The following is a 14,606-nucleotide window of genomic DNA, read 5'->3' on the forward strand; positions in this document are numbered from 1 at the left end:
AGTGTCAGGACTATTGATCCAGCTCTTTTTACATTTTCAATTCCTACAAAAATGGTCAATATGGACTTTATGGTTACTACTAAGTGATTTGAAACACACAAAAATTGTTGTCATGTTATTTTATGATTGTCATAGTATCCTAGTTATTTGAAAATTAGTAAGACACATGTTTATATAGTCATGATCTTTTGTCAAGAATATCTGATAAGAATACCCATTTTTCTCTCCATACAAGTGGCGTTTCTTTACTAAAGAGCAGCCATTTAATATCACTTATTGGTGAATTTAAATTTCTTTAACTTCATAGTGTTGTTATTTCTATGGTCAACTTGATTGATTCTACCTTTTTTTTCCCCCAAACAGAATTCTATAAGGGAGTTTAATAATAGAATAATTTTCCTGATGGAAATAGTTATTTCAAAAATCTATCAAATTATATTAGTAACTCTATACTCTGAAAAGTATTTTTAGAATAACTTGTAGCTAGATAGGTACATTTTTAAAGTATTCTCTCTTTTTAGCTGACTGTTCTATTTTGGAAGATGATCATTTAGACATAATGCATACCAACTGATAGATTGCTTATAAACTGCTTGGTTAATGTTTATATAACAGTGTGCATAAAAAAGCTAAGGATGTTGCAAAGCAAAATAAGGGTTCTCTGTGGTGTTGGTGAGATCTTCAAATTAACCTGAGCAGAAAGAAGCCAATGAATTTAGTCAGTCACCTTATATAATTTATTATGAGGAAATTATGAAATACATATTTAGATTCAAGTTGTTTTAAAAATATGCATTACAACTGGAGTTTTCCACTGAAAATAAAAGTTTGGTTTTGGCCTGAAATAAATTCAAGGGATCCTGAAAAAACCCTTAATATAAATTCTCAATTACTGTATTATTAATTCTTTATGTAAAAATAGGAATTAATAGGATGCATTTAAGTAACAAAGAATGTAACGTTTATTTGCCACCAAGAAATTAGGAGATGGCACCAAGTAAATTGAGAGGAGTTAAGATTAGAATGCTTATCTCCAAAGGAATTAATTGGAATTGACAGCCATTTTAGATAGCTGTTACTTTTATTATTGAACATGAAAGTTGGAACATGTGGCCTTGATCCTTTGTACACACAAAAGTTCATAAAAACTGCTTTTAATTAGCCTTTATGCTCTAGTTCTACTTGTTGGATCATGCACTAAATCATTATGAAACTTATGTGAACTTTTATCTGTACAAATGTCAGATCAAGTACAGGTTTCATTAACTATATATATTTTAAACTACAAACAATAAAAAATAAAACCCAGAGGCCAATAAGTGAAATAAAATAAAAAATGAAATATTTATTCTTTTGGCTCAATAATGACGTAGCTCACCATTCTTTTTAGTAATAGCAATTCCCTGCATGCAATTCATCAATACACTACAGTAAATATTTTTGTAAAAGGAATTAACATTAAACTTTTGGTTTGTGCAAAAAACAAAATTTATATCATGTTAGGTAATTGCACAACTTTGCCACTTCGTTTATGGCTAAAAAAGATAGAGCCCATGTTATATGTAATAGCTTTAGCACAGCAAGAATTAAAAAAATAAGATTAGTCTGCATACATAAATGCTACAAAAGTTGAGTTAAAAACCAAACTTTCATGAATGAAGGGTTATACTGAGGCAACCATAGTTGGTAGAAAATGATCTAGGTTTGAGTTTTTGACCAGTGTATCTATTATATCTCTTATTGGGATGGTAGAAAATATCTTATAACAAAGAAATCCACAAAACCCATTGTCTAACTTTTATTTTAGGAAATTATCCATTGAAAAGTCTTATGGATTCAAAAGTTTAGAATTGTGATTAAAAATAAAAAGCCAAAGCATAAAGTAAAATAAATTGCCATGTCATCAACCCGAAAATAATTTTCTTATGTACAAAATGCTGACAAATAAAACTGATCATATTTTTACATTATTTATATTTAAACAAGTTTTGGACATATCTTTAGCAAACTATGAAGTGTAGGTTTTGACAACAGGCAGTACGTAGTGTGTATCCTTGAAATCCAGTGAGATAATATGTGATACTCAAATTGAATTAAAAATACAAAAGTAAAGGTGTTTTTAGATAACTTCCAACTACTCTGATTGACATAATAGAGAGCTGGTTGAATTCATTCTACTACCAACATGTGACTTCTTCTAACCAAGACCTGTGAATAATGGATTGAGTAAAATAGAGCAGCATAGGCAATATTAACATGCATTAGTGATAGCTTTCAAACTATTTATGTTTAATGAATGATACAGGATACATCCCTGTCGGAAGCTTGCAAAAGACACATACACTGTGGTACATATTTGATTTAATAGAAGTTGTTTATCAGGCTATATATATATATATATATATATATATATATATATATATATATATTTGCCCAAACATGCACCACAGGATAAAATAACTATTTACATAACAGAGGGTATTTAATTGACATAAACTGTCAGCTTTGCTGAGAGCAAAAGATGGCAAAGCAATACTGCAGCAGAAAGTGGAATAACTACTCTAGAGTGATACTTTAGATATACTTTTCTAGAACAGATTTATTAGATTACTTTTTTGGAAAGCATTTAACCAAAGTTAAATATAGAGCTCTGGAAATTAGAATAAAATTTGCACTTGCTGAAACAGAATACTTTGCATAAAAATAATCCTTTAAATATTAGAGGAGACTTTACAGGCACATAACAGTTCAGATATAAACAAACATAACAGACTAAAACACTTTCAAAATTAAAGCCATCTAGAAAATGAAAGTACTTGAAACTGTTGAAAATAGAATTTTGGGGGGTGTGTGGTTTTGACCGAGAATTTCAACTCTCAGACAAAACACATTTGTCTGATTATTTGAAAGATTTGTGGAGTAGGAACATAGGGTTCTTATATACTTTTTTGTCAACGTAAAACCTCCTTTACAAAAATAGTGACATGGTGTTATGAATAAACTAGGAATTAGGGACCAGGGAAATCCACTAGAACAAATTTTGTAAAAATATGGCAGATATGGAATTTAAAAATTGAGTGGATGCAAGTACTGTACTAAAGGTGTTTGGTGTAGTTACAACAATCACTTTGCACAACTATCCCTATAGTCTGGGTAGCCATTGAGTTTCTCCTCAGCAGTGTCAGCTGGTAATGAAAACAGCAATCTCTTGTCAATGTTGATACCCTGTCTCACAGAGTTGCAGTGACAGAGAGGTCACTGTCTTGTATAGGCACTGACCATGAGTATTTGTTAAAACAGTCAGTTTGGCATGGACCTCCTCTGGGTGTCCAGTTGACACATATACTTTACCTTCGTAGGCTGTAAACAATTGATCACAAAGAAAATTCTTTGTTTCTTTTTACTTTTGATTTTCTCTAACTTCTTTCCCTTTGCTTTCTTTTTCTTGTTTGTCTTTCTCAAACTTTTCTTTGTCTGGTTTTGTTACACTATCATAGGAAGGAGGAGAGGTGGTAGAGGAACTTCCATCTGTTTTTTCTGGGGTAGAGTTCCCATTTAATTTGTCAATAATTATGTCATCTTTTATAGGTAAGTCAATCCTTCCTTTGATTGCCTCTTTGTTATAGTTACTTGACATCTTTTTTAACCTTTGCTTTAAAAGATAACATCTGAAATTACGCTGAATGATAGCAGCAGACACCTCCTCTTGTTTACGTTTCAAAGTGGTTGTAATGGGTTCATAAGAGACCTTGGAGGGGTTCGATGCCATGAACCGGTCTTCCATCTGTATTCGAAGGGCATCCATCTCTCCACTCTCACCCAAAACACGCTTTGTAAAGGCAAATAGGATGTCAAGACAATGGATCCGGTCACCACTGACCATGGGCAGATCCATGGCAATGAGCTGGACTTTGTTTGGTTTTGCTATGAGAAGAGGAGGATCCAGGGCAGCTGCAAAATCTGAGAGCTTGGAGAACTCTATGAACTGAGTTGCATCGGGATCAAACTTCTCCCAAACTTCATAGAACATCTCAAAGTCATCCTCACTCAGGGGCTCTGCACTCTCTTCAGTAGCAACACTGAAGTTCTCCAGGATGACTGCGATGTACATGTTCACCACAACCAGGAAGGATATGATGATGTAACTGACAAAAAAGAAAATCCCAACAGATGGGTTCCCACAGTCTCCCTTAACTGAGCTTCCAGGGTGAATTGTGTCAGGGTCACAGTCAGGAGGTGCACTGTTGAGAATAGGTGCTAGCAACCCATCCCAGCCAGCAGAGGTGGTAATTTGGAACAGGCAGATCATGCTGTTGCCAAAGGTCTCAAAGTTGAACATGTCATCAATTCCAGCTTCCTTTTTAACATAGGCAAAGTTGGACATCCCAAAGATGGCGTAGATGAACATGACCAGGAAGAGCAGGAGGCCGATGTTGAACAAGGCGGGGAGGGACATCATCAAAGCGAAGAGCAGCGTGCGGATGCCCTTTGCTCCTTTGATAAGACGGAGGATTCGGCCGATCCTGGCAAGACGGATCACACGGAACAGGGTAGGGGACACAAAATACTTTTCTATCAGCTCAGCAAGAAACATACCTGTGGAAAAATATAGAACACAGCACAACAGTGAATATCTTGCACTTAAATGGATGTTTTACCTTTGCAAAGGTCTATGAAAACAACAAATTTGTTATGAATACAAACCTTTACCAAATATTTGATATCACTTTTTTTTTTTTCCCCTTTTTGTCTTTTTCCGTGTCCGGCAACGGATCGCAACCCTCAGTGTCGCGCCTGTACCGGACCGGACCGGCAACGGGATCGCAGCCCTCGGTGTTGCTCCCGCACCTCGCTCAGCCAGTGAGTGGGAACCGGTCTGTATGTGGGATCCGAACCCTCGGCGGGAGCGCCACCGCGCTCCCAAGCGGCGCACTGTAGCAGTGCGCCACCGGGCCGGCCCTTGATATCACTTTTTAATATTAGCAATTAAAGATTACAGAGTTTTATTCAATGATTTTATAATGTTATAAACCAATACGGATTTTTGCAAAATCCAAAATAATCTCAAATAGTAAGTAGCATGGCAATTGAAGATTATATACAGCCAATTACTATGGATAGTTATCCTCACACAGAGAATGTGGCAATACAAACATTATTTCTGAAATCTCTGAATATATTGTTTTCTATTTTTGAATAATGACATTCTTCAGTTAGAGGAAAATGGACAATTTTGACATGAAGTCAAAGCTGAATTTTCTAAATTTGGAGTTCTATAATTGCCCATCTCTCCTTTTCTCCCATTAAATCTCAACTCTTCTTTCAAGACCTATCTCAGATGTCATCACTGTTGTCTCTGGAAGTTTGTGTTAACTCCTTCAAGAAGAGCTGGTCAACTCCTCTTCATTGCTTCTTATAGTCTTGTACTAACCTTATTTCATTGTGAAAAATTTTTAAGCTATCTGTCTCCTCCCCTAGCCTGTGACTTTCTTTAGCAGTACAAGTGTGTCTGATGATGTTTCTTTCCTATCCTCTTTATCCATTCTCCAAACATAGTTTCTAACTAGTTAGCTTTGTCAATAAACCCAGCTTTCAGAATTTTAATTCAAATATATTAGTGTTGAACTTTAGATCTACACACATTATTATTCTCAGACCTAACTTCTAGCAGGCCTTGGGGGAACTGTTTCCCTAAGACTGCACCACTTTGCAATTAAACCATCCTTACCTACAATGGAGAGAATCACAACCACAAAATCAAAGATGTTCCAGCCTATAGTGAAGTAGTAGTGTCTGAGGGAGACGAGCTTCAGCACAAATTCTCCAGTGAACAGGATAATAAACACAAGGTTGATCCGGGATAAAACTAGTGTCATATATTTGCCCTGGTCATCAGTTTCCACCATCATAGTGACCATATTGAGGCAGATGAGGATCATAATGCTGATATCAAAGACTTGTCTGGTTACAAAATCAAAGACCATTCCTTGGATTTTGTTCTAGAAAGAGAAAGAGGAGGGAGAAGGTTCATATGTATATTTCATAAATAATAATCCAATGTAATTGCAGATAATGTCCTTCCACATATGGCCATGAGATGTGCACCCTCCTCACATTACTCCAAACAATTTTTTGTGCTCCATTTCTCTTCATGTTAAAAAAAATGAAAAAAAAAAAAATAAGACGAAAACAAAGCATAGTTGGTTTATTTAATTTTCATGAAAAGACAAAGCTGAACAAGACACAGATTGGTGGTAGTTGACTGATAATATGCATATGCTTTGCTTGATTTTTTTTTATAAAAAATGACAACTAGTAATGAAGATTTACCAAGTAGGTTGATATAGACAGACTTTTAGATAGATGAATCCCCCAATTCATTTGTCAATATTTTAGGAATTTTAGGTTATATTTTATTTTCCTCCCTCAAAATATGTCAGTCACTTTTCTATTTGATTCTACCTCTTCTAACTCTGTGTGTCTATGTGTTTGCCTGTTAATTTATCTATCTTGCTCTTCATCTTTCCTTCTCTCTCTGTGCTTCAACAAATGCAAGGGGCTCTGCACTCTCTTCAGTAGCAACACTGAAGGAACATCTCAGGAACCACATGCTTCCAAAGATTTCTATATTAATATGGCTGTTAAATATAATTTTATCAGAGAAACAAAATTTTAATCATTTAAAATAAAAACATAAAATAAAATTTCACAGCTTACTAAAAACCAAAGGTCATGAACTGACCATATTTTCATATTTAAATGACCTTCAGTAAGGCAGGTTCACACTCTTCTTTGTACCATTCCCTACGTCTCGTCCTGCCGTCCACTTATCAGCTCCAGTTACTCTTAAAAATAGGGTAAAATGAAGTCCCTAATAGGATTCATGAGAACTTGTCAAGTCCCAGTTCTGGAAATTATAGGCTTTGTGATCTGGGATGCAAAATTTATCTTCTTTGGGCCTCAGTTTCCTTATTCCTTACCTATCTCAGAGGATAGATGAGTTAGAGTATATAGCACTGTGAACATAATCCATCTTTATTATGCCATTCCATCATCATGAAGCTCTACAGAGTACGCATTTTGAATATGCCTTTTTTTCTTTTTGGTGCATTTGGTGAATCAATAGACAATTTTGATGAGACTGTTTTCCTTTCTAAACAAGTTAGGAATATTGTCTGGTCTTAAGAATGAAGCCAACAAGGAACATAGAGGGAGGCCATGGGGGAGTGGGAAGAGAAGGCTGGAAATCTCCATCTGCTTAAAAGGGCAAGGGAGTGTCATATAATAAGATCAGAGGAACAGGAACCAGGTGTGTTGTTGGCAGCAGGAGGATGAACCTTCTTTTGGAAGTAATTATTGGGAAACCAGAGTTGGAAGTTTTCAATTCAAAAGTGTAAAGAACATTACCACCTTTTAAGGAACTAGATTATTATTGAATGTAGCAGTTGTGAATTGTGCTACACAATATGAATTTTATATATATTGGTGATATCACCCAATATGTTCTGATCCAGAGCATTGCCCAATTTGATTATATGGAAATATGGCTTTGGAATACTGAAGAAGATGAGTAATTCTTACTGCTGGCCGAGGTATGGGTTTTTGAGGTTTTTTGGATCCAAGTTTCTTCATTGCATTGTAATATTTTTTCTGTTCCTCTGTCATAAAGATGTCTTGACCTCCAAAGTAAAGACATAGTATAAAACTGGTTACAATCCCAACATACACTACACAGCACTTTTACAAAAATATTTCAGTCTTTCCCTTAATTTTTTCTCAGTTTTTCTTTTCTTTTTTTGTCTTTTTTCGTGTCCAGCAACGGATCGCAACCCTCAGTGTCGCGCCCGTACCAGACCGGACCGGCAACGGGATCACAACCCTCGGTGCTGCGCCCGCACCTCGCTCAGCCAGTGAGCGGGAACTGGTCTGTATGTGGGATCCGAACCCTCAGCGGGAGCGCTGCTGCGCTCCCAAGCGGCGCACTGTAGCAGTGTGCCACCGGGCTGGCCCTTTTCTCAGTTTTTAAATGGCTGTTATCCTGCTTCACATAGATTTATTCTGCTTTTCCTATTTATATGAAATTTTGAATACTTTAATATTATGCAAAATCTATAAACACATAGAAGTCTGGTTAGTTCAGGATCCTAATTTGCTAATACTATGTTTGGAAGGAGGTGCAAGGATCTCAAATATATTTTTGTAAAACAAAAAATATTTTCTCAGTCCATTTTACCGTTGATACATTTACTTCTTTATTTGACAATTTTTGAACATTTTCTGTGTGCTAGACAATGTGCTGGGTATCAGAATTACATAGATATATATAAGACATTGTTTTGCTCCTACATGGGGCAGGAAACTGAAAACATGAGTGGAGAGCACATAGTGATATACTGAAAAAGAAAATGCACCGCAGGGGCAACAATAAATTCAGAGACTTAGGGGCAGGCTTTACATAGGAAGGTACACTTAAGCTAGGCCTTCATGGATGATTAAGGGTTTACTTGACAAAGCATTCCAGGAAGAGAAAATATCATGTAAAGTCATGGAGGTAATAAGAGCATGCCTTGTTCAGAAAAGGGTAGAAAACTCATGTAGCTCTGCATGTAGCAAGTGAGAGTGGTGATAACAGATGGATGGGTGGTGATCTAGCAGTAGGGGAGTGGATATAGAGAATGTGGTGTTGAGAAGATGAAGCTGGAAAACTGGGTGCAGGTAATTCCTGAAAGGCTATGTAAGCCAGGCTAACACTGGTGACTTATAGGATGTTCTGAAGCAGTTGTCACATTTTTGGGTCAGAAAGACACTAATCACAGCAGCTCTGCAGCGGATGAACCTGGAGAAGAGCCACTGACGAGTGGCTGGAATCCCCCATTGCTGAACTGACCATGTAGTAAACTGAAAATAATATAAACACCATTGAAGTCTGTCATGACTATGAGTATCCAGGTTCTTTGGTTCAATAACAGACAGAGCCTCAGGATGGAGAAAAGGTAAAAGCTGAGGAATACTTATCTTCTTTTTCTGCTGGTTGAAGTTATCTATGATGACACCAATGAATAGGTTCAGAGTGAAGAATGACCCAAAGATGATGAAGATGACAAAGTATAAATACATATATAGATTTTCTTCATATACAGGCTGAAGTTTAACCTAAAGAATATTGAAAATATTAAATAATATTAAAAACACAATGAATACTTAATAATGCTGTTCTTAAGGTAATGCTACTTGTGCTTTGTCCTTGGGTATTGTTTTGCACAACAATTCTTTTTTTAAATTAGCATGATCTAGTATAATGAATGTTTACAAGTGTTATGATTGTTCTTAAATCTATTTGCCCACTGTGCCTTACCTGTAACATATTCTTTAATGTAAATTAACAGTGACATACAGAGGGAGAATATTTTGAGCCTATTATTTGTCTTACTATAATATTTTTGCAATGTTTTCAGTTTGGTTTTGGAAATGCTGGCTCTCGTTAATAGCAGAATATCAAATTCTAAGAGGAAAATTCAGCATAAACAGATATGTTCTGAGGAATTATTTTTATTTATATTTTCAAAATTAAGTTTCCCTGAAACTTGCTTGCTTTTTCGTATCAGGATATTCTTGGAAGCTGCTTCACAGACTCTGGTTTATCATACTCTCCAGGAAGAGAGGCAGACAAGTTACTTCTCCACTAAGCAACTTTCCCCCTCTGAATAATCTCATTTACTGGACCAATCCAATGTCTCATGATCCATGCAACTAGATATCCTTTCATCTTAGATATATATGATGTATTAGACATGTATTAACCAAAATATCATCTATCTTGAAGCATGTTGATTAAAAAGATTTTTTCTATATGCAATGGTAAATGTTCTGATTTCATCTAATATAAAATTCTGGGTGTTTCAGTTAAATTATCACTAGTGTTCACCTTGGAAAAATCTAGTAGCTATAAATAGTATTTGAAGGTTACTTACATCTCGTGAATCAACAGCTGCATACATAATATCCATCCAGCCTTTAAAAGTAGCCTGTAAACAATATATATTTGAATTTTACATAAAAACCTCATCCAAACATATAACATTTTACCAGATGTAAATTTGACAGTGTTATTACAAATAGCTTTTTGTACAAAATTACAAAATTTTCTTTGAAGAGCTTGAAATGAATTGATTGAAGAAATAAAATTAAAATAGAAAAAGATTTGTATTTAGAGTCTAGAACTTGTTTTCTTTCTTTCTCTTGGAAGACATTCTATTTTTTTCTACAGTAAAATTTAACTAGAGACTTGATTCATGAAACTCTCATCTCAGTCTCAAATCCCTTTCACAACAAAAGGTAAGCTCTATGATTCAAACTTATGGTTGCATTTAAACACAACTCAATTATTTCCATTAATTAATTATTGATTAGTTACTATACTGTCAATTAAGTAAAAAATATTGGAAATTACACAGTTTGAAATTCACCCCATAAGATTTGCATTTCCTCACATAGTAGAATCATACTCCTTAGACATTACGACAATAAATTATCTGACTAATAATTCATACATTTAATTCATCACTTCAATATATATATCGTTGTTTTAATATATAAAATTGCACCTTGGCAGTGATTGCTACAGAAAATTAAAAATGGTCATAGTGCTCAATAATATAACAAGAAAAACCAAATCACATTAAAACATACCAAAAGCTGAACACTGGGGAAAATACATTATAAAACAACTGCAACATCTTCTTTACAGTCGAGTCAAGCTGATACTATAAGTGTTATCATAAATTACTTTTGTACTGTCAAATATTAATCATTCAAAGAACATCAGAGAAAAAATCCTACTTGAAACATTTTGAAAACGTTTTTGAAACTCGTACAGTAGCTACTTACCACTTGAAGCAATGCGAGATAGCCAGCACCAACATTATCAAAATTTACTTTCACGTTTTTCCACCGAGCTTGCTTGCCAAGAGCCTGACAATCGCTCAAATTGTTTACTTCACTAACTTCAAACATGTTACCTGTTGTCATGTTAACACAGTGGTAGAACTTGCCAGCAAACAAATTCACACCCATGATGCTAAAGATCAGCCAGAAGATGAGACAAACCAACAACACATTCATGATGGAGGGAATTGCTCCAACAAGAGCATTCACAACCACCTAGAAGAGGAAGCAAGGAGAAGGCAGCTTACCAGTTGTTAAAAGAGAAACCTTTTTTTTTTTCCCATTGATTTATTTAGTACTAAAATGTGTTTGAAAAAAGTTAAAAATCTAGGTGGATGAGTTGTTTCTTCTAATATTTTCTAGTATGTATTTGGTAAGGGAAAACAAACAGTGACAAAACTAACAAGCTAAGGATTTACAAAAAGCAAAAGATGCCAAAGTGTGAAAAGAAATAAACAAAAACCTGAGATAGTAAGATGGAGTCGGAATGTTTGTATGCTGGGGAAAAAAGAAAAAAAAAGAGATGCATTAAATGCCAACAGAAGAAATAATCATTTTTCAGCAATACATTTTAACTTCCAAGAGTGATAATGAGTGAATAATGACTTGAAAAAATGAGCAAACCAACCTTTTACAAATTAACAAAGAATCAGAAAGCCTTAAATCTGTATCTTCAGATCAGGTTAACTTTTGATGACTGTGAAGAATAGGGTTAGAAATTTACAAGGTCCTTTTTTTTTTTCTTATTGGTAGGTTTGAATAAAAATAAAGTATATTGAATTAGGAAAAGATGTAGAATTTATTTTTGGATATAAATGTATTGAATATGTCCCCATTATTATTATTCCACAGTCTCTTAAATATTCACTTTGGGGCACATGCCACTTCACCAAACCAGGCTGACCTATTTCATAATGGGGGAATTCAATCACCTTTCCTTTTGTTAATTTAAGAAGAGATTAAGATGTATTTTAAAATCTCTAGGAAGATTGACAGTATTTTTTCTTATCTAATTTAATCTAGCTCATAATGGACTATTTTGTTAAGCATTTATATTAAATGAAACTATTGTTTTATTTTAAATACTATAAACATTATTTTAGACATTGACATCAAAACCTGAAATCCAAAATAGTAAAAATTTCCTATGCTATTTGAATTTTATTTCTTTTAGAAACTAAGCTGTATATATTATAATCATCAGGTTTTTTTCCTACTAAAGTTTGTGTAAAATGACCTCCATACCTCAAAAAATTATCTTATCTTCAAATAAATGCATGATACATCTATCATATTTTATAGCTGGAATGTTAATTCTGCCATATGACTGAATTAAAAATGCTAAACTTAGAATATTTTTCAGATTAGAGCAAATTTGTAAGTTTTTAATTTTGTTTAATTGCTATTTCTTCTCAAAAATGAACTATTAATATGAAACCATGAAGCCAGGTGATGGTTTAAGTAATATTAGTAATGGCAAAAGATTGGATTGAAAAGAACTTGAAATATAATAATTTTTATGAATTTTACCTTGTTTTAGAACTTTACTTAGCAGTAGCAATAAAATAAAATTGCAATGTAAAAACCAAGAATTTCTTTGCTTACAATGCTTCTGGAAAGCCTAGAGAGTGGTTTCATGCATGAATTTTGAAGTCAAGGCTGAAATGTTTTTATTGCCCCAAACAAACCACCTCCTAACACAAAAGCCCCATGACCTAGAAGAAATTCAATATCCGTGTGCAACTGTGTGCATTTGCAAGCTAGATTAAACAAAGCTGGGCTTTGCTAAATTGTATTGAGAGGGGCGTGGCAAGTGGGTGTGTATCTATGAAAGTGTGTATTTTATGTTTAGATGCATAAGACATATACTAAGGAAGAGAGCTGGAGAGGAAAATACAAGTACTATGGAAAAAGTGAACCTCTTTCATAATGCTCACATGAAAGGGAGAGCTTTAAAAGAAACCCTTGGGGGTTGCCTGAAATACTTAATTATCCTAATCCCCTGCTTTGGTGGCTTAGAATGTATAGATTTTGTTAGAGGCTACAATTTAATGACATTTTCTTGTACAACAACAATTATTACTGATATTAATTCAAGAAGTAAAACCCACAAAATCGTTTTGCCTTTCAGTCATTATCAGTAGTTTCTGAGGAATCAAACGATCTATTGAGGAAGAAAAATCCGCTCTTAGCATGAATGTCAGTAGTCATTTCAAAGTGTGTAAGCAATCAAAAGAATAACTGGCAGCACCTAGTTTTTGGATGTTGTAGAAACCTCTTGAACTGTGATCAGAAGACGTGGGTTCTAGTCCTAGTTCTGGCACAATTTCTAAGCACCTGTTTAAATATACTTCAGTTTCAGAAGACTAGGTTTTGTGATCTCTAATATTCCTGCTCTGAACTTCTATAATTTTATGAAATAAACATCAGAAGCATATGGCACTGCTCTGTATCTAAATCATTACCTGCATGTAATTTTGACATAAATCATTGGAGAGCTGCTATTCTTACCCTCATGCCTTCAAACCGGGATAAGGCTCTTAAAGGTCTTAAAGCTCTTAGTGTCCGTAGGGATTTGATGGCACCAAGTTCTGAGTAACCAAGAGCATTGGCTACCAAGCTAACCAAAGAAACCTACAAAAGGAAACAAATATGAATTAGTCCACGAAGAAATAAACTGTCGACTAAAAGCATAGGACGAGGTGTATATTTAGTGCCAACCAAATAAAAGTTTGGACATACCTTGACAACCTTTATCTTCCATGTAGTGGGGTCATCTTACATTTCCAGCATTATCTCATGCTATTGCTTTTCTTACCAGTGAAACCAGAATACTTGCTCATTTTTATAAACATTTATAAACCCTCCAGCTAGATATTTCACACTATGGACCCCTTTTTAACCTGTGCATGTACCATTGATAATTTGGGAGTTTGTTAAAAAAAGCCATCCTCTGTGTATCTGTGTTTAATATTATAGATTAGAAATCATGTTTCTCTCCTGAGTTTATGTAGCATCTTGGTTATGCATTCTGGAGGCATTTATCGTGTAAAAGAATCAGTTGGTTAGATATCTTATCTCCCCTTCCAGGTCACATAAGCTTTTCATTGGCTGGGGTGACACTTTCTTCTCTTAACATGTCTGACACTGTCTGGTTGAATATACTTTAGTCAATATGTGCTGGATAAATGAATAAGGGGAAATTTTTTACCTGGAATACAGAACCTTTCATTCAGAGTGATAATATATCTTTCTGATATTTATACATATGCTAAATTTTACTTAACTATATGAAAGATTAAAAAAGACATGTTCTTTTCAGGAGGTGGACTTTATTTGCTTTGATTTTCTTTTAATAGAATCATATGCCTACTCATATAAATCCCAAGAAGTAGGTACTATTACTATCACCTTTTTATTGGTGAGGAAATTGAGCACCACCCCATCACTAGTCAGAGGTGGAGCTGGGGGCATGAACCCAAATGATCTAACTTCAAAAGCATCGTATTGACCTTTTACATCCATTAAGAACAATCCTTTTTCATCTGAACCACAGAACACAGAAAATAACTTGAATGACTATCTTCTCAATTTTTGCAAGGACAACTAGTGCTTTCCTTGATGCATAAGAGAAAAGTTAATTCATTACATCCACTGGATGC

General features: G+C 34.6%; 1 protein-coding gene across 4 annotated transcripts in view; it reads right to left on the bottom strand.

Annotated features, from left to right (window-relative positions):
- Positions 1-1,320: 1,320 nt before the first annotated feature.
- The window catches only part of SCN3A (sodium channel, voltage-gated, type III, alpha subunit), an 87,444-nt gene continuing 74,158 nt past the window's right edge, over positions 1,321-14,606 (bottom strand). For all 4 annotated transcript variants that reach the window (XM_008584281.1, XM_008584142.1, XM_008584340.1 and 1 more), the window contains exons 20-26: positions 13,456-13,578; positions 10,888-11,160; positions 9,972-10,025; positions 9,016-9,153; positions 7,582-7,686; positions 5,729-5,999; positions 1,321-4,596 (exon numbers count right to left, since the gene is read on the bottom strand). In XM_008584281.1, coding sequence (XP_008582503.1) covers positions 3,401-4,596; positions 5,729-5,999; positions 7,582-7,686; positions 9,016-9,153; positions 9,972-10,025; positions 10,888-11,160; positions 13,456-13,578 — 2,160 coding nt within the window. In that variant the 3' untranslated portion in view covers positions 1,321-3,400. The remainder of the gene's footprint in view (positions 4,597-5,728; positions 6,000-7,581; positions 7,687-9,015; positions 9,154-9,971; positions 10,026-10,887; positions 11,161-13,455; positions 13,579-14,606) is intronic.

This window comes from Galeopterus variegatus, unplaced genomic scaffold (assembly GCF_000696425.1).
Source record: "Galeopterus variegatus unplaced genomic scaffold, G_variegatus-3.0.2 Scaffold9, whole genome shotgun sequence".
Lineage (NCBI taxonomy): Eukaryota > Metazoa > Chordata > Mammalia > Dermoptera > Cynocephalidae > Galeopterus > Galeopterus variegatus.